General features: G+C 39.9%; 1 protein-coding gene across 3 annotated transcripts in view; it reads right to left on the bottom strand.

Annotated features, from left to right (window-relative positions):
* The window catches only part of LOC111146122 (muscle associated receptor tyrosine kinase), an 89,578-nt gene that overhangs the window by 31,080 nt on the left and 37,428 nt on the right, over nt 1-21,070 (bottom strand). For 2 of the 3 annotated variants that reach the window (XM_022501520.1, XM_022501522.1), the window contains exons 6-7: nt 11,675-11,799; nt 1,823-1,982 (exon numbers count right to left, since the gene is read on the bottom strand). In XM_022501520.1, the coding sequence (XP_022357228.1) occupies nt 1,823-1,982; nt 11,675-11,799 (285 nt within the window). Of the gene's footprint in view, nt 1-1,822; nt 1,983-11,674; nt 11,800-19,047; nt 19,078-21,070 lie in introns of all 3 variants that reach the window. The other variant, XM_022501521.1, reaches the window with a different exon arrangement.

The raw sequence follows: 21,070 nt of genomic DNA, 5'->3' as shown, positions 1-21,070 counted from the left end.
GCTTGAACCCACAACCCTAAGATCATGGCCTGAGCCAAAATCAAGAGTTGGACACTTAACCAACAGAGCCACCCAGGCACCTCTCAAGTGCTATTGTTTCTACCCTGATGGGTCTCCTAAGTCTCTCTCCTTCTCTCTGCACTAATCGTTGCAGTTGTCGTTCAGACCTTTGTTACTTTTCTAGACTCCTGGAATAGCCTCCTGACTACATGCCATGCCTCCCAGTCTTTTACACCCAACATCTGTTAATTTGATAATAGATATATCTGAGTGTATCACTTGTCTCCTCTAAAATAATTAGATGACTTTCCACTGATTGAAGAATACATCCAACCTACTCAGGCTGTTCACCTGCCATTTCAAACCTTTCTTCCCGTTATTTATCTCGCTTCCAGTCTCCATCATGCTCTGAGCTTGCTAGCCAGCTGTTTTCTTTGTCTGTGCTTCTGCAGTCGAACATAGCCCATGCCATAATGTATATGGCTGGCTGACTTCTTTCTAGATTGAGAAGCCCTGGAAGGTAGGGACTCCATTGCTAACTATCCCATTTGTTACTTAAGTTTGCATCCTTTATTCTACCTAATGATGGCTTGAATCTAGTATTTAATAAATGCATGCAAAAGTATTTTATCAACAAGGTGCTATGTAAACAATAATTGTTTTATTATTTGTTCAATTGAGTTGAATTCACTGTTAGAATTCTCAACCATTCTCTAGGAGAAGTGATTTCCCATCAGTGGAAATTCTAGAATAATTGATATGATATCTCAAGGTACTAAAAGCAGATATATCTCTGGAGAAGAAGACAGATCCTTCATTTTAGAATCTTCTCCTTCCTTCATAGGCATGCGTTAGAAGGCCAGCCTTGTCCAGTGTTCCCTATATATATATATCTGTGGTCTCTATTCAATCTCATATTAAAATCACAAACATTACCAGGAATTTCCTCATCATGGAAGATCAAAGAAGTGGCATGGTATTAAGACATAGCGGGGATCTGGGGAGCTGGCCCTGGGCACAGTTACTACCAGTGCTTGCCTCACATGTGAGGCCAAGCAACTCTGCTGACCCTTGGGCAGGAGACACATTATGAGTGTAACATGCCTGGCATTTCCTGATACAGGGATTATTTCCATCTCTAGGAATTCCACAAATGTTCTCAGAAGGCTTTGGGGCATTTACATTTTAAAAATAAACCTTTATAACTCAACACAAATATCCTAGAAATCTGTATGTCAGCTCTTTTCCTTGAAAACACCTGTAAGTCTTGCTATCACTTTCCTGAAACAGGAAAGGGAAAGACCACAAAGTAGCTCAAATACTCCTAAGTAAAAAAGCCCTCAAGAAAAAGCCTTGCAGAAATTGGCACAACCATGTGAAGTATCTGCCAAGTTACTCTTTGAGAGCTTGGATAGTGTGATTAGCCCCATGAAAGAAAAAAAGAGAGAGGAGGAGGAAAGAGAGAGAGGAAAGAAGGAAATGAAAAAACAGATCAAAAAAAAAAAAAAGAAGAAGAAGAAAGGAAGGAGGAAGGTAAAAAAGAGGATGAAAGGGAGGGGGAGAAAAGAAATAGAGAGAAATGAACTTCTGGAACCTGCTGCCCATCACGTGGACAGGTATTGGAGGATTTTGTTTTTGAGGCAATAAATCGCCTAAGATCAATTATGTAGATCAACCTCTGGAATGTCCCCAAGGAGGAAGAAATCACCCAAAGGGAACTGGAGTAAAAATAAAAGAAAAAAGATTTCCTCCCAAATAAGATGTGGAATAGTGCCACCTCTCCCTTCTCCTGGAGCAATGCGATTGTGGAAATCCATCCTACCTGCTATGCTGATGGTGGCTGCAGCCTTTGCAGTGCTGAATTTCTCTCCATGCTTATTGGTAGCTATGCATGTGAAGAGTCCTGGCTTAGTGATAAACAGCTGCAGTCTTGAGTCAATCACTCGGTCTTTTACACTTTCTTGAATGGACCCAGAAGAAACCTGGTGGAGTCAAGGGAGAAAAAAATGGATAGAATTAGGTCAAGGATTTCCTAATATGCTGCATCAGTTGACTCGAAAGAGAAAGTACCAAAATGATGATCAAAGGACACATGGTAGATTACAAAAATAGCCAAAACCTTTTTCTTCCCTATGCCCATGACCTTGCAATGTAGCTTTGTAGCTCTTCCCCCGAGAGGTAGCATCTCTCTGTGTGTTTTGAGTCTAAACTGGGCTTGTACTTGTTTTAGAAAATCAGAAACAGACTTGTAAAAAAGTCTTGCACATTGTGGCTTACTTGTTGCTCTTGGAACCTGTGGCCTCCTGTGACCGACCCAGAGCTAGCCCAGTAGAGGAGGAGGAACACATGGCCCAGTTAGCCTCATTGCCCCAGCTGGGAGCCAAGAACAACCACCAGATACACAAGTGAGGCCATTCCAGATCGACTAGCCCCCGGTCAATGTGCCGGTCACAGGAACTAGATCAGCCAAGATCACGAAATCATGGTCCAAATCAGCAAAACCACCCAGACAACCCACAGACTTGTGAGCATTACGAAATGGTTAACTTGTGTTCAGTTCCCCACAAATGCACACCAGATGGATGGACGGTTATGAAGAAAAATGGTTATAAAGCCAGTTCTGTTTCCGAGGCATGACATACATCATGCCATACCATTCAAATCAGAAAATCAAATGTCTTTAAAAAGCCAGGATATCAATGCAATATTAGCACCCAACTGGTAGGGTTACATACTAATTTATGTAAGTGGTTGTTAGTCACCATCCTTTCAGCTCTGGGGGGAAGACAGCTGCCCAGCACTTTCTGTGAGGTTGCAGAGTTAGAATTCCTACTTTAGTTACAATAATTATTTGTCACTGTATGAGGAGAAAATGCCAGTTTGAGGGAAATTTGAATGGAATGACTAAGGAATCAGACCATGATTCACCTTGACCTTGTCTCAGAGGGGTGGCCTTGAAAGATCTCTCTGTCCCATGGTAGAACGAGGCTGGAAATAAGCAATTTGGAGCCAGTTATTTTGCTCTTTTGCCTGTTTTCACAGTTAGACTAACAAGGGGAGGGGAAGCCCTGTGGTGAAACCAGCTTGTGTCTTTCTGCTGCCAGGTGGCTGGCTGGTCTTGGATCCAAACACGCTCTGTAGTGATTAAGCATGAAGTTCTTCCAGTGAGCTTCTTTGCCTTTTTATTCCTTCTCTGCACTACTGGTTTAAATCCTTATGATAAAAACTTCACGTGAGCATCAGTTTAAGTCAGATGAATAGCATCAGTTTAAGTCAGAAATACTATGGTGGTTTCCCTAGATAAACAGCCTGGACTTTGTGAGCAATTGACAAAGCAGAGAGAAAAATTTCTTTAAGAGACATACACTCAGTTGGGGATTCAAATAGGAGGCGTTATTATCGTATTTATCAGAAGCGCAACCTCTTACAGATTTGAATCTCCAAGTTAGCTAGAAAAGGCAGAACAACTTGAAATAACAATTTTGGTCTCTCTCGAATTTTAGCAACCAAGCAACAAAGGAGAAAAAAGCTAAAGGCCTCAAACCTCTGTGCTCAGTCAACACGCTTTATGCTATTGGGATATCTCATTTATAAATATAATCCCTTTCCAGTTCATAGAAGTGGAATCTGTAGAACAATCACCTTCCCCTTTTGCAAGGTTAATCCCTCCTTCAGGAAGTAGGTCAGCATATTGCCTAGGACACAATTGGGGAATGAGTCATCCCCGAGGTTGAAGAAACTGCACTATTTTCATGTTCACACCTAAGAAAGTCGTTCCTTCACTCCTCCTCAAGGTCACTGAGACACTCTTGGTAGGGAAGAGGATGAGTTTTAAACCCGCTAACCTCTCTTCTCCTAGACTCCATTGAGCTATTGAAATAGTTCAGCAAAAAGACCAACAAGTGACAAGGCTCATTGCTGGATTGTGATGTGGCTCCTAGATGCTTTTCCTCCTGTTTCCAGAGGCCTTGCTTGATTCGGTTTGTGACTCATGCACAGCAGGCCTTGTTAGTCATAGTTTGAATTTGTTTTTCTTTCTTCATGGATCATCCTGACCAACAGTTTCGTATTTTTTGATGACCTGAAAATAAAACAACCCTTTGCCCTCCATTTTGATCTTCTTGCCCCTCAGGGTCAGATTATTACTGAGTTTTGACCAAGATATGCCCAGGCAAAACTGAGTGCTTAATTGAGGTGACTGTGTCTGGTATTTACAGTAAATATGTAATTTCCTGCAGGTCACTCAGCCATACTGACCTGAAGGAGCTGGATAAGCAGCTCTCTGCTCTGTATGTGGGTTCTCTTTTTGAGAGAGTGACCTGACAAGGAGGCAATTAGGAAACTCTGTCATAAATAGGAGTACTTATTTGCACTTGAGATATGTATATAAAAGCTTTTTGAAAGTGGCAAACTAGTATTGACCTGTGGAATATTTTTAAATGCCACTAATACATTAATAATGCTGGTTTGAGGGAATCTGTTCACAGTTACGGATAATCTTATACTTCATCGCGACTTGACCTTGGCATAGGAAGACCTCTGATGGCTTTGTCTTATACATAGTTCCAGCTTGCTGAGAATACCTCATGGAGCTAGCTGTAGGGTATGACCCAGAAGGGTCCATGTTTTGGGAGATAAAATAATAGGATTGTTTTAAATGTCTGTTTATGCATCATAGAAAAAGGGATAACAGACTGAGAAAAATTTCCATATTGTTTCTGGTCAACATTACTATAAATAGTGACCTCTTTTAATCCGGCTGCTGCAGTATTCCACAAAATATATCCCAGCTGATACACATAATTATTTTAATTTACAGAGCTAGTAGGATGACTCCAAAATTCATGGACTTTGAAGCAAAAATACTACTTTTTAAAAAATATGAGTAAATAAAGGTGAGCTGCCCTTTAAGAAAATTCAGAAACAATCTTCAGTATAGATAATTTGGTTGTTTATTTTTATAAAACTCTTTTAACAAATTAAAATGGCTCAACTTTTAAAATATTTTAGGAACTGTATTTATTGGAAGAACAAAAGAGACGTGTAATTTCTTGACTTTTTCATTTGAATGACAAAATAATGGAGATATGATCAGTATAACTTGAAATAAATCTGGTTATCAAAATACAAGCTTATTTTCTTTTAGAAAAGTAAGCTGTGTTCTGTCCGCATGAAACTACGACTTCTAATGTTGTAAAACCAAAAGGAATATTACTGCTCACTTTGAAATTCATCTAAGACTACACATTTTCATGAAAAATGAATGACATTTCTGTAGGAAGAAAGCGAAATAATTTTTCATCACTTTGGGGCATATAGCTAGCCTTTCTCTTGTTCTGAGTGCTCGAGGTTTAGGTTACTGATATTTTCACAGAGCCAGGGAGGAAAGGAGCCGTCACATCCTCTAGAGGACCCGTTGTTCTTAGTAGTGCCTTAGTGAAGAGCCACGGCTCAAACTGTCTTACTCTGTGCCAGTGAGCTCCCAGCTCTGCGTTCGTGTTTGTTCAGTCCATCTCAGATAACACCAGGGCTGTGGGCTCTTCCCTGTTCTCAGGAGGCTCTTCTGGTTTGCTGCTTGTACAGTAAATGCCCAAGCTTGCCTCCATTTCCTGAGATTTGTGTCAGCACGAACACTATCATCTCGGTTTCTAGTTGGCCCTGGGCAGTAGCCCCATGACTGAAAGCTGGCTGTAAGAGCAACCCTCTCCCTGACCATGAGAACCGCAGATGTACTTTTGCTTTCTTCCTGGAAGAAAGTTACTATCAGTTCATTTTATTCTTGCCTTAGAACCTGAGGCAGTGGGTCTCTTTTGCTTCCTGCTTTTGGTGAATCACATCTTGAATGATTAAGTTGGGGTCTCAATAAGACTGAAACTAATTCGAACCATCTGGCTTTTTTATTACTCCCAAACTCCGACAGAGGCTAATCCTGTATCTTCTAGTTCTAAATTCATATGAGCCTTTGGAAACTGATTTTTTTTTTTAAGCATATGTCTTTCCATTTTCTTATTCCAGTTTTCACAGAGGAAGTCAAATAAGTAGAGTCCTATCATCAGTCCACCAGCTTTCTTAGAACATACCTTTACACCACCTCGAGAGGCCAAAGACGACAACAACAGCTTCCACCGAAGAGCCACAAAACAGATCGCCAAATAAGATTTGAATTTTAAATGACATTTTACGTTTAATTAGAGAGCTTAAAGAAGAACAGGAACTACAAGTTCTTGACTGTAACTTAACAACATTCGAGATCCATACCCCTGATGTCATATTAGGGATCATCTTCTCCAGCCACCTGATACCTCTGTCATGACAAACATGGGAAAATCAGTTTCTCAGAGGCAAGTCTACTTCCCTTCAATGAACATGCGTGGAAGAGGACCATTTCCAACCTAGGTCTGCTGACCTTTCACCTCTTCCTATTTATTGTCCCTCAAGCAGCAAGCTCATAAAGTGACATTATTTTGTTCACTGTCTCTATTTTGAAGGATGCATGGTAGGCACTTAGATGCATGGTAGACACACAAATTATGAGAAAATAATTTTGTTCAAATATCAGAAAAAAAACCTTCAGCACAAACAATAGTGAAAACAAAAATAATAAATGAATTTAAGCCCCTAAGAGACTGCTCTTGTAGGATGACCCTCTTCAGTAGTTGAGGTAGCCTAAGAATTTGGCACCTTTTACCTGGTACACAACATTCACCAGAATTTCACATAGGGATGTGCTTTGTTTCCCACCCACTTCTCTCCCCACCCTTCTTCCCTTCCCATGTCTAGCATCCTACGGCTCTTCACCTTCCTCACCTGCTTTTCTTCTCTTTCTTTTTTTCTCCTCATTTACAACACTCCTTTGACTTTAAAATGCTGCTGTTAATATACTGTAATGCAACAACATATGGACACTGCAACCAAGATCCTAAAAAGCTGGAGAGAGACTATCCCAGAGGACATGAAAAGTACAAATAGCCAAGAACCCCTTAGATGACTCACCAAGGTTTGAGTTGTTTAGCTGTAGTGAGAACCATCTTCACCCAACCCAAGGGACTGGTTCAGAAAGCATCCCCTCTCCTTAAGGTATGAAGGACCACTGAAGGGCTGGCATATGTCCCCTGCTGTGTGGTAAAGGGTTAACTGTAAAGTGGACTTGAGGTGCTCAAACTCTGCACATTTGAAGGAAAGAACTGGCCTTTGACTTGTTTCTAAGAGATAATCTCTCATCCCTTGGAAAATCCTGCCTCATAAGAGTGTCTTTGTATATCTGAGACCATGAGCCATGCCAGATAGTTTATGTTACAGTGCAAATTATGGTGAATAGCTCTTTTTGTTCAGCAGGGACTCTAGGCTATACTGTATCAGTTTGACCTTTGGAAAGGTTGGAGACTAGCTAAGGTCATTCATGTGAACCCTCTATGCTTTTGTAACTGATCCTTGGGAAAAACTCTGGACACCATGGCTGGGTGAGCTTCCTGAGTACAAGACATCATACATGTTGCCATCATTGCTGGAGAATTAGGTGCTCTCCACAGGGAGAGAACAACTGACTACCCACTGTTGAGTTTAGTCTGTATCCTTTCGCTGTAATAAAATATAACCATAAGGATAAGGGCTTTTCTGAGTTCTTCGAGTCCTTCTAGTGAGTCATCAAACTTGAGGGTGTTCTTGGGGACCCTGACACACCTGCAATTTGTTGACACAGCAGAGATGTATCTGATACACACCTGTAAAATCTGAAAGGAGAGCAGGCTGCCTAGTAGCTCCAATGGAAGAAGCAAAGAAGGGGTAGCTCTGTTCAGTGGTCTGGATCTAAGAGTTTATGGATATACAGGTTCTATAGAAGACCTGGATTGGAGTTATTTTCAGTCTTCCCCCAAAGATCTCTTTGGGGCATTGATGGGACCCCAACAGAAAGACTTCCCATCAACTAACAAATTGGGGGCTAAGAGGGAGATGGCTGCCCTGAGGAAAATGAGTCACTGAGGTCATCTTGAATATCCCTTGATTTCTCAAGAATCTTGAATGTGTCTGTGATGGAAAGAGTTGTCTTAAATACTTGTCAGGCACAGTGATGGAAAGCCAACCTCAAAGAGTATCAGTTAAATTAGAACTTTTCCACTTCAGTTACTGCTCCTCACTTCTTCCAACCCCAAATCTGTAGGAGTCTTAAATAGCAGTTAGGAAGTGGGGGAAGAGTGAATGAGTGAGGGTGAGAGAAGCAGCTAACTGCAGGACTTGTGGAAGGCAGGTGGATGCATGTAGTCATCTTAAGAAAGGGAGCCTAGCTTGTCTGTAGAGTGTGCAAGTGTGGTGAGTTTGAGCCCCGCATAGGGTAGAGAGATTACTTAAAAATAAAATCTTAAGAAAAGAAAAGAAAGGTCCCATCTGTGAATTGCAGTTGGAAACTGTGGTTATTACTTAGGGTTAGGCCCTCAGAATTACTAAATTGGGATAGTGTTAGTGATGTAAGATCACCTAAAAGAACTGAAACAGAGAGCCTGCTTGGGGTAGGTGCCAATGAGAAAAGAACCTGCCCTTCTGAAGAGACTTACAAGAAACAGAAGATACTAAATGAGGTTGTATTACATTACAAGTCGTGCCTGCTCAGGATCTGAGTCACAAAGATGATCTCAGCCCACATGTTTAGCTCTCCTTTTTCTACCTGAAATCCCAAAAGATAAAGCAAACCTAAAATTAGGAAAAAACAAATTTCTAGAAAGGTAGAAGGGTATCATAATTAAAGGGGCAGAAATTTTCAGCAATTCCTAGAAGATACAAAGAGATGTGGCTGAGTTGATAGAAAAATTAATATCAACCAAGTCGCTGAAACCTTGAATTTCCCTGAGAGAAGAATGGATAAATTGTCCCTATAGGGTCATGGAAAATTCCAGAGTTCAGATAACAAGGCTATAAGTAGGAGCAGATTTTGAGAGAGTTAAAAAAGTAGCAGAAGAATGTTATGAACTGTTATGTGTACATACAGCATTAGACTGAGGCATCTGTCCATGGGCTAGAGCCTCTGAATAAGATTTTCTTCAGTGGGTTCTTGTGGGGGACATTTATGGTAGGCAGTAGAGCCTGAGAAAAAGTTGACAGGTTACATAGGACTCCCTCTGTCCATCCACAAAAATATGTAGAGCATCAAGATTAGAAAGATTGTAGTTTTAAAGTAAATTTATTTAATAGAGGTCTGATGAACTTCTGTTACAACTACATTCTTCCTAATCTTTATGCTCTGCATAGAAAAAAATTTAGAGAAGAGAGAAGCAATTATTAAGGATATAATAGAGGAAAATGTCCCTGTGTTTAAGAGAGATTTGCATCTCAAGTTCCTCCCTTTGAGTTCTGTATCATAGGAAAGTACATCAACTTGCCAGTTGATTCTATAGGCCTGGCATAATATTGTTAACAAAACCTGGGGATGATAGCCCCCCAAAACTGGACTATTCCCATTTTTGAAAATAGATGCAATAATCATAAAGAAAACTGCAAAGTGAAATGACACAAACAAAAAAAGGAGCAACGTTTTTAAAGAATGAAAAGGAAACTTTCCAATTTAAAATGAAAAATTGTATGTTAAAATAATTAATGACAAGGCATTTTATAGAATTTAACATATGTTTATGTTAAAAAACATTTTGTTAAGATTAAAATAAACATCTTTAACCTCATAAAGAGTATCAGAAACTAGGGATCAAATGCAAACCAAACAGACAGTGGTTAAAGTCTATAAAAAATAATTATGGTGATAATCCATGAAAGATTCTTATTTCAGATCCTGGTTAGCTGGGTTATCAAACCAACTCTCACACTGAAAAAAATTAAAATTCTGGAAAAATATTTCTACCAGGTATAACAAATATAGAAGTTTTTATTCTCCCTAAGACATTTTTCCAACTGAGAAAAATTTGTTTCCTTTGAGAAGTGAGCAGACAGAAATCAAAACTCAGGTTCCCTAAAGATGAGAAGTTGTAAGAGGTACAACAAATCAAAATCTCAAAGAATCAGCTGTCAGAGAGTTATCAGTGTGAACTATAAGTGAAATAGCCCACGCAGAATTGCAGACTGTGTTACAATTATCTGGGATGACCAAGGAGTGTCAAACCTTGAACTAGGTTTAAGATGGTCCAAAATAAGCAGTTGCCTCTGGTCCTTGGCAAAAATAAACAAAAATTCTTTATGAGAGAAGTACCTTTATCTAGATCTCCAATTAATCCCTGAACTTTTTTTCCCCCTGCAAAACAGTGAATAGCAGGTAGTCAAAGATAACAAGGCATACAAGGAAACAAAGCACAATGAACAAGAGTCAGTAGGAAAACAGATAACAGAAGGAGACCTAACATGGCATCCCATCTCACTCAAATAAGAGCTGAAGTTGTTTCAGTGCTTTGCATAAGCTAATATGATCCATTACTCCTGAATTCACTCCTTCTTTCCTTTTCGCTCACTCACCTCTGGTCACACTGACCTTCTTGCTATTCCTCTGCCATACCTTGTGCGACTTTCTCTTAGAGACTTTCCTCAGTTTTCTTCCCATAGTTATTTACACAGCCTCCTCCTCAGCTCCTTCAGATCATAGCTCAAATGTCTTCACTTAAATGGGGCTTTCTTGACCACTCTGTTGAGAATGGAATCTTTCTTATAAGGTTTCACATTCTGTCTCATTTCCCTGCTTTATTTTTGTCCAGTATTTGACACTGTCTGCATAGAATATTTTCCTATTATATTTTATTGTTTGTCTTCCCCCATCATAATGTAAGCTCTTCGAGAGCAGGGAACTTCACTTGTTTTGCTTTTGAAAATAATACTTTATTTTTTTATTTGTTTCAGAGGTAGAATTAGTGATTCATCCGTTGCATATAACAGCCAGTGCTCGTGACATCAAATGCCCTCCTTAATGCCCATCACCCAGTAACTCCATCCCCCACTCACCTCTTTCCAGCAACCCTCAGTTTGTTTCCTAGAGTTCACTGTCTCTTATGGTTTGCCTCCCTCTTCACTTTCCTCTTATTTTTCATTCCCTTCCCCTATATTCATCTATTTTGTTTCTTAAATTCCACATATGAGTGAAATCGTATGGTATTTGTCTTTCTCTAACTGACTTATTTCGCTTATTTTGTTTGCTCTTGTACCCGTAATGCCTAGAATAGTGCCTGATACCCAGGAGATAATCAGTAGATGTTTGTAGAATGAGTAAATGAATGTTTATACGTAAAAGTGCTTAGAAGAGAGCCTGGCACATAGTAACCACTTAATGTATGATGGTTATTATTATCAGTATAAAAAATGAAAGAATGTTGAATTGATAGTTAGGGATTCTAATTCTGAATTGGTTTTCATCAAAGTAGCCTCCAGCTCCAGTGAACTAATTCTTAAGCTGGTGAGGTTTGTGTGAATTATTTACCTGTATGGGAAGGAATTATGACCTCTTCCCTTTTATACAAAAGCAATTGATTTTCTACTCTTCTGTTACGATACAAAGAAAGAAGCAAACCCACGGAGCTCAGTTTCGAGGGCAGTGACTTCTAGGACGAAAATCCTAGAAGGCTTTGAAAAATGGAGGTACAGGTGGGACCAATGACAGAGGTCAAGGTACTGTCACAAATATGTGGTCTATCCTGAAATTCCTCTCCAGTGAGTCTTCCCCCAGACAAGTCCCCATACAGGTGGCACTCACAGCATTTCCGTTTTCAATCCAGGTGATGGAGGGGACAGGGATGCCTGTTGCTGTACAGCGCAGGGTCACAAAGGAGCCAAATGTGACATTGTGGGATTCAGGAGCCCGCAGGATTCTGGCAAAAACTGTTAGGAAAACAGAAGTGGTGAGTGACTCCTATAGCGAATGCTCAAGCTGGAGTGATCTTTTATTTATTCATTTTAAAGATTTTATTCGTTTATTTGACACAAAGGAAGAAAGAGCACAGGCAGGGGCAACAGCAGAGGGAGAGGAAGAAGCAGGCTCCCAGCTGAGCAGGGAGCCCAGTGTGGGGCTCCATTCCAGGACTCTGGGATCATAACCTGAGCCAGATGCTTAACGACTGAGCCACCCAAGTGCCCCTAGAGTGGTCTTTTAAAAAATGGAAATCGAATTGTGTTCTCTTGTGTAAATTCCTTCCACATTCCTCTGTATTAAGTATAATACCAAATGCCATGCCCTGGCTTCTAAGCCATTTATTCTAGAACCCTGTGTTTCTCACCACTCTAGGTCAGTCTAACTTCATTCCTTCCTTAGGAGCTTGTCCATGCTTTCCCTCAGCCTAGAACACTCATCTCCCAGATCTTTATGTGGCATGTTCCTTTTATCATCCTCTCTCTGGTTAAGTGGCATTTCCTCAGAAGAGCCTTCCTTGACCACCCAATAGAAGGTATAACCTGCCCCCCCATTTACTTTTCATCATTGCGTTTTATTGTCTTTACAGACCTTACCACTATCTGAAGTTATTTTTTATTTGTCTATTGTCTACCTCTCCCCTACTCCCGTAGATTATAAGTTTTTGGCAACCAAAAACCAAGCCTGTTTTGTTCAGTACCTAGAAGGAGTGCCTGACCAAAGTAATAGTATTTAATTGAATTAAGGAAATAATGCTTTTTATCTTCAACTGTATCATAGAGGGAGGACAGAAAATATTTGTCAAGCTTTTGAAAGAATGAGATGAGCCCTTTGGGCCAAAAAGAAAAATATTTTAGGCCAAGCGTGAGCAGGAGAATAGGTAACTAATATTTTGAGACTGAATCCCTGCTGATTAACTGAGAGAAAGTTCAGGGAAGATATGATGTGACAACTGAATTCTTTTTGCAGTTTCTAATTTTAGATTTGCAGGTACAGATTAATTCAACTTCCCGTTTTTGATATTGAGGACTCTAAGAGATGGAGTCTAGCAGAGCATGTCAGAAATAGAGTTGGGCACAAAAGCCAGAAGAAAGGAAAAGCAAAGAGGGGTCCATCTTTAAGGCAACAGGTGGTTAAAAAAAATACACCAAATGTTTAAAATACAACTGAATCTGCCCCCCCAAACAAAATGAGCCTGCTTTTAAAAAGTCCTGTGGTCTAATCAACCTACAAAAGAACAGAGGTTAAGGAATAGATTAAACAATGTTACAGGGATGCAATTCATTCCAGTCCAGAATATAGACAATTCAGTAGGGCAAATTATTTAGTTTTCTGAATAAATAACTTGTATGGGGGAATTATTGTAGAGTTATAAAGACTTAAGAGGCATAACCCCAAATGAAAGGTGTATATCTTGTTTGGATTCTTATTCAACAGATCAGATGTAGAAAGATATTTTGAGGTAACTGGATAAAAATTGCACAGTCCTGGTAGTAAATGGTATAAGAAATTAGTGCTAATTGGGGATGGGTGGAGTAATGAACATGATAATGTGATTATGTTTTTTTTTTTTTAAATCCTTAAACTAACGTATATATTGGTTGGTTGATTGAACTAATGTCTGGGATTTGCTTTAAAAGAAACCAGCAACAATAACATAGTAGTAGAACTGAGGAAACAAAATTGGTAGACTCTTGATCATTGCTGCTGGAGGGTCATGGGATGTGGGAGTTCACTATAGTACTATATCTACTTTTTTTGTGAGATTGAAAGTTTTATAATAACATCTTGAAAAATTGCTGTGGAGCCTAACCCAACAGCTCCAGAAAACATGTGGTGAGACACACACTTCTTCCACCACTTAAATAGCATCAAGTTTTAGAAAACCCCCAAACTGAAGAAAAGTAAGGCTCTGAGGAGGAAAATTTGGCAGAGACATTGGTCCTAAGTGCCTCAGAAATATCGACAACAGTCTTTTTTTTAAAAAATTAAAGATTATATTTATTTATTTGTCAGAGAGAGAGAGAGAGAACACAAGAGGGGGAGCGGCAGAGGGAGAAGCAGGCTCCCCGCTGAGCAGGGAGCCCTTTGTGGGCTTGATCCCAGGACTCCGGGATCAGGGTTGAAGGCAGACACTCCACTAACTGAGGCACCCCGGTGTCCCCCTACAACTGTTTTACATCAAAATTCTATGAGGAATGACTCCAAGTTGAAATAGAATGTTCGAAAACTTTCCCTAGCAGGTGATGCATACAGCCTGAGAAATTTCTTAGCAGAGTGAGTGGCAGTAGCTGTAGCGGTCAGCAGGCTTGCCTCCAAGAGTGAGTGGCCCTGTGTGGTCTCATAGGGCACCGTGCTAAGAGGTGCTCATACTTGGCTCAACGGTCTGCTGTTCTTCTCTTGAAGTTACTCGTGATTTTTGAATTAAAATCATTGTCATTTGCACCTGGCCTACAAATTATGGAGCCAGTCCTGCTAGTCAGGGATAAAAATGCCACCTTAAAGAGGGAGTGAAGCCTGTCCCTTGACTGAAGTTCCAGAAAAGCTGAGCTCCAAGGTGAAATAGGAAATAAAAAGTCGCGTAATGAATGAGTCTGAAGGAAGTGTCTATCAAGACTAAGTGACTGAGGCTCTCCTCCCTGGAAATTCTGAATTTCTCAAACAGACCAGCCAGTGAGGAGGCAGTGCACACTTTTTCCAGATTTACCAGAGTGACACATGGTGACCCATCTGACCACCTGATGGGAAATTTCTCCCAAGTCAGTCTAAGCTCACAGGTTGTGCACTCTTGACAACTGACAGAGACTGACCGCTCTCAGGTATTTTCTCCTTTTCTAATGTCTTCTGGCAACAGTGATGGAGATCTCGGTTGCACAACATAGCTGAGTCCACTTTCATGATTTGGTTGAAAGAACTTTTCAGGGTTGAGACTATACTTGTGTGTCCTACATTTTTTGAGTGTGGGGCTACTGTACTCATCATCTTACGGGTCCCACTTCCTCTCAGAATCTGAAAAAAGCAGGATCTTTTAGAGATTGGGAGTAGGATTATTTTAATCCCATAGGTACTGGAAAAGTGTAGCTAGCAGCTGCTGTGGAGAACTCTGTACCCTTGAATCTGAATGACAGCCTTCTGGCTAAAGTGAAGAAGACTAAGAAATTGGAGAAGAGTAAAATCTAGACACTGTTTCTGCTTTAATTTATAGAGGCAAGAGTTTTCATTTGGGGACTGTAAAATCTTCCTGGAAATGCAGTAATAAGGGAGGATTTATTTTGTTCTAATTTACAGCTTCCCCCCCCCCTTTTGGCTAGCATTATATTATTTGGAATATCATTTGGACTCACTGCAGAACTTTTCATGATCTGTATTGCACAACACAGCTATGCATAATGGGAGATGGTAAATAAAATAGATGCAACATGGCCTTGCAGTGAATTTGCCTAATATATTGCTCTGTCCCATATCAGAACCTTCTGGGGCGGGGGTGGGGGGGGTGTCCAGTGGGGCACAGGATGGTACATAAAGGAGCAGTATTGGCATTTGCAGTGGCTTCCTGAAGGTGTGACTGTGCTAATAAACTTCTGGTCTCCTCCAAAAGGGCAGATAGACCTTTGGCTGAGCCAGGGTTTGATTGTGTGGTGAGAAAAACACCTTTTGAAAAAACGACTTTGTGTTTTTGAGTTGCTGCCTTGGCATTTTACGGTATGATAACCCTACCACATCCAGAGTCTAGACATTTAGATAAGGAATTGAGTGTAGGATGTCCATTGTAAGCTCCCGCTTTGCTTTTCTTGGGCAACTTTTAAAATAACCACTTAGAGTGAGGCCTGAGAGAAGTTAGTATCCTGCATCCCAATCTCCTATAAGTATAGGTTATTGCTACCTCACTCTTTTTTTTTTTTTAAAGATTTTATTCATTTATTTGACAGAGAGAGATCACAAATACGGAGAGAGGCAGGCAGAGAGAGGGGAAGGGAAGCAGGCTCCTTGCCAAGCAAAGAACCTGGATGAGCCTGGATGCGGGGAGCCCGATGCGGGGAGCCCGATGCGGGGAGCCCGATGCGGGGCTCGATGCGGGGCTCGATGCGGGGCTCGATCCCAGGACCCTGGATCATGACCCAAGCCGAAAGCAGAGGCTTTAACCCACTGAGCCACCCAGGCGCCCCCACTTGCTACCCCACTCTTTGTCCCCTTCTCTGTGACTGGGGTCAGAGGACTTCCCTTCCCTGGGCTCACTGCATGCTCCCTAGACCCTGGCTTCTGGGATTTGTAAATAATAAATCTTGTAATTCTGTTTCCTTTGTGAGGGTGTGTTGAAACTACGCCTTCAATCACAATGAACCCATGGGTTTCACTTCCCCAGAGTGGGAGCTGGGATGCTGAGGGAGCTCCTTACCAAGCCTGTGTGGGTGTTTTGTGCCCCCTCATTCACCAGGTCACAGTCTACATGCTCTTCGTTCAGTACACCAGCCCCAGCTTCTCCACACACATGGTTAAGTCCAGTGGGTGAAGAGAGGAAAAGGCCAGGAATAAAAGGGGAACTGTTTTCTGCATACCCCATTCTTGCCAGAAGATAAAATAGGAACTTGCCCCCTTTCTTCAGTATTGAAAGATGGCTTCCACCCTTCCTGCCAATTTCCCCCTGCCCCCAAAGAAGGTCACAGATGTCTCCTTATCAAAATGTTTCTCAACACATTCCCTTACCCTTGTTTGTGGTTCTTCATAGCACTTATCACCATGTCATAATAATCAATTTGTTTGTTTGTTGGCTCTCTCCTCCTCTGGAATGTAAGCATCACAAGGGCAGAGCTTGCTTTGTTCATTAACACGAGCTGATTGATAGGTGGGGAGACAGAGCCCTGCATGGTACATAGCAGGCATTCAATAAATATTTGTTGAATGAGTGAATGAATCAATGAACTGAATGAATGAGTGACTGTTCTGATTGGTGAGACAGGACAAAGGGACTTGTCTATGTTATGAGTATCTCAGCCCTCTTGGGGCCATCATTCTCCCAGCTACCCTCATACAACAAGGGTATGGGGTTCTCCATCCTACAACTTGGGGTGGAAGGTTAAGGAGTGGGGAGGGGCTTAGGAGGATGAGAAAACAGATGTTAGTCTAATTCTTAGATGAAAAAGTAGAAAGGTTTATTTTTCAATCCAGCTTTATCAGCAATAAAACTGGTATTTTTATACCCATCTGCATTTGTTACCAGTTCCAAGCAGAAGAGGTGAAGGAGGGATGACAGAATTTCCACCATATTGTAAAAGATTGAAAACAGCAGTGCCAGTTGCAATTAAAAATAAATGCCAGACTAACCTCCATGGATAAAAATACACTGGTAATAATAAACGTTGATGTAATTCAGTAATAAAGTCCCATTACTTTGCTGGTAGCCCCAAACTGAAAATGCATTCTAGGTCATCAGTTTTAAAAGTAATGTGGTATATTTCATATCAAGTAAAATGTTCATTGAATATCTCTGTCGTGCATTTTATTAGCATCCAAAACAGCATAAAAGTGTTTTTGTTACATAAACGAGTTAATAGATGGGGTACGACATTACTTAGTAATTTGGAAAACATTTACGACTGTTTTGGTATGGATTTTTAAAGAAAAAACAGGATGCAATTCTTTCTTTAGTCTTATCCATTATTTTCCAGTTCCTGTGGGCAAGCAAATTACTGTTCATCTGCATCATGGGAAATAGACATGGACAATCTATTTATCCCTGGGTTTTCTCTCATGATATTTGTTCATGAGTTTTGGACTTTAATTTCTCTTGGGTAAATTTACAGCGCTAACTGCAGGTTGAGAATTGTACTTTCAAAATTGGGCTTAAGCAGCCAGTGATTCCAGAGTCCTTTATAACATAATTATATTATGTTCTTATTCTCACCCATCCCTCCCTCCTTCCCTCTCTCTTTCCATTTTCCAAAGCACTTTCAGATACATAATAAATCTTACTATTGATTGTCATTTTAAGGGATAATTTGAATTTGTGGTAAGGAGGTGGAGCTATTATTCAGTCTGAAATTACAGTGGTGGTGCAATGGAGAGCCTAGGGCAGAGAATCCTAATTAAGTCCCGAAAGGAACAAGCCATTTGGCTGTAGATGAGTTTCCTCTCCTTTCTTGTTAAGGAAGTAGGACCAGAGGAATACTTCAAGTCCCTTATAAATTCTGTTTCTGAGTAATTATTTCAGAGGACACAATGAGCTCACATGGATTTTATTTTCTCTCATTTTGTTCCTTTCTTTATTTTATTGTAGTGCCCCTTAAAGAGGATTTTGTTTTGTTTTGGTTTTGTTTTTTAGGTTACTTGATTCTAAACAGCAGTGACAGAGTTGAAGAGAAAGCAAATAAAAACAAAAAGAATCATGCAGGAGCAGGTGAAATGATTTTATCTAAATTTGGCCATAAGCAGCCTGATGTTTAGAAATAGAAAAGTATCTCAAATACCTTATTTGGGATGCTCAGATAAGGAGGTGCTATTTCGATTACTACCAGCCTGAGGTTTCTTCCTAGTGCCAAAATGTATTATATGAGAACTTGTGAGTCTTATCCAAAAAACATAAAAGGTTAGGTTAGAACGGCACAAAGTTTGGATCTTAATCAGGATGGAATGTGCTTTCTTGGAAGAAAAACTCTTTTTCTACAAAGTAGGGTTCCCCCCCCAAAAATTTGATTTCCAGCTATTTTCCTCAAACATATTCCACTACATATATGTATGTATCTGTGGGCAATTAAAATTAATTTAAATTTGATTGATTTGGTTTGGTTTGAAGCAGTTACATCATACTTGTCTTCTTGGAGTAGTAATAATTAAAACCTAAGCTGGCATCTTAACATTTTTACGTTCCTCCAAAAATTGTAACACCCCCTCATCCCCCTCCCCCCCATAAAAAAAGGCTTTCAATCAAAAGGTACCTTTCTATTCCAATCTGTGTGAGATTTATATTCTCATGATGATTTATGTCATTTTGTTTGCATTTTCAGGTTACTTAATAAAAGTAAATGGTCAATAAATACATTATAAAATAAAGCAGCCCATCTAATAACACTTGGTCAAATGCTGACAACATTCCCCATACATCACGTGTTATTTCCTAAAAAAAATAACGGCACTTAGAATTGTTTATAAGGTCAGCAAAACCAAACAGTTGAATAGAACCAGACATTTTAAAAGAAGCAGGGCAAAAAGAAAAAAAAAAATACCTTTAGTGTCTTGTTCAGGTTCACTTTCTTCTATTAATAGAAACAAGACAAAACAAAAACACACAATAAACACACAAACAAAAACAACACATCATGAAAAGGGAAAATCTTTGACCACAGAAACATTCAGTTGTGCAACAAGATTAATTAGAATCTGTTTGTTTCTTATTTCAATAAGAAACAAATGCAATCAAGGGAAACTGCTGACCTTTACAAGCAAACTATTAAATGACATAAAATTTCAAATTACTACTTTCAGTCGGGCAGTACTACACAGAAAATAAACTACAGCATACCCAACAACATAGCTCATTCATGCATTTTTATTTTAATGCTGACAATTACCCTTTCTTTCAAGGCAACAGACTGCCTACTATTCTGATAAATTGTGTTTTCCCTTTGTTAGCGTGGCTTCTCCTTTTACAAGGCCCTGCTGTGAAGTCAGTGAGCTTGAATCTGGGATCTCAACTATCATTTCTATGGCAATAGACTCATGTTGTGGTAAACAGAGGATTAGGGGGTTTCTGCAGAACAGAGCCTACCACCAACAGAGATTCTCTACTCCATACCCACTCCCAGAGGCTGCTCAGAGAGCAGGGAGGAGCAAACCCTGATCTTGTAGGAAACTACCAGTGAAGCAAGCTACAAAGTAAAATGTAAAAATGTCTACACTGGGTATGCAGAACTGAGAATTTGTAATTTTTTTTAAATCCCAGAAAAGAGACAACTGCCAAATTAGTAGTTCCAAAATGTTTAATATGATAACTATATCAGAGGTAGATCCCACATGGAGCTCTGTTTTTCTTCCCTGAAAGTTTGTGTCCATGTAGGCCTTTCCTCTTCAAATTTGTGACAAGCCAACAAACGCTGTAGTGTTTGCTTATAAGTGTAAAATAGCAATGCTATTGTTAACGACCTTGAATGCTAAGAATGTATTGGCATAGCTAGTCATAGGTTGTGGGTATTTGCACACACTATCCCTGCTCATTGATATTACTCAGCCCATTTTCCAGACGAGGAATCTGAGACTCAGAGCTTTGCTGTATGTTCAGAGCCAGAAACACCACAATCCAGTTTTCATACATAATTCCCTGTTCTAATGGGCTTCATAGTAAGAAACCCTTATTGTTGTGCTTAATACTCAATCCCCTTAAATGTAAGCAAACTTTCAATTTCCCCTTTTAAATTTTATTGTGATTGAACATTCCCTGCCTCCATCAACCACGTCAGTGGCACCTTCCTCTTTTATTTTTTCAAGGTCAAAGACGACTTAAAAGTTGTTAAATTGAATACATTTATGGTTACAAGGATAGTTAGAAATTTTCTGTCAAATGTACCTAAACAAAGAAAATTACTTATTTTTTTAACAATACCCCCAAGATTGCCTGGTATATGATACTAGTTTTTTTCATGCTGAAAACTGATCATGTGGATATTTGAAACTGTAGAGATCCCTGGTTTCTAACACAGACATTAATTAGGAAAAATAAATGAAGGTCCATGTTTGGGCCAGATTAGCCCTGAAAAATTGCATTTGAATGCCTTTGGGCTAAGCATGTTTTCCTAGTTCCTCAACACAAATGTGTTTATTTCCAAATCTTACTATTTTTGTTTTTCACCAGCCAAGGAACTATCTGTGAGTAGCTGAGATGGGCTTGGGACTCCTTGGGAATATGGTGTCTTCATTCCCTGGTAGCTATTATCTCCAAAAATGTTTTCCACTAAAGTTCAAAGTCCTTAGTAAATTTTGAGAATCTTACTCGCTCATCATTTTTTTTTTTTCCTTCCCTCACACACTACTCTTTTTTGAGTACTGGAGCAAGTGCAGGTACATTCTTAGTCTCCTTTCAATTTTGCTTAATTTTGCTTTGATCTTTTACTGGACTGTACTTGAGAGTATACTATGAAGACCGTGTGGACTTGCCTCCGCTATCCCTTTGTGCTTACTGTTGTTACTACTGTTCATCTTGCTTGATTTGTTTGGAATCGAGGGCAGTGTGAAGTTTTGAAAGAATGCACCCAT

This window comes from Enhydra lutris, unplaced genomic scaffold, assembly GCF_002288905.1.
Source record: "Enhydra lutris kenyoni isolate GAN:26980312 unplaced genomic scaffold, ASM228890v2 scaffoldscaffold13, whole genome shotgun sequence".
Classification (NCBI taxonomy): Eukaryota; Metazoa; Chordata; class Mammalia; order Carnivora; family Mustelidae; genus Enhydra; species Enhydra lutris.
The sequence above is the reverse complement of the archived record's forward strand: the minus strand, read 5'-3'. Positions and strand labels throughout refer to the sequence as shown.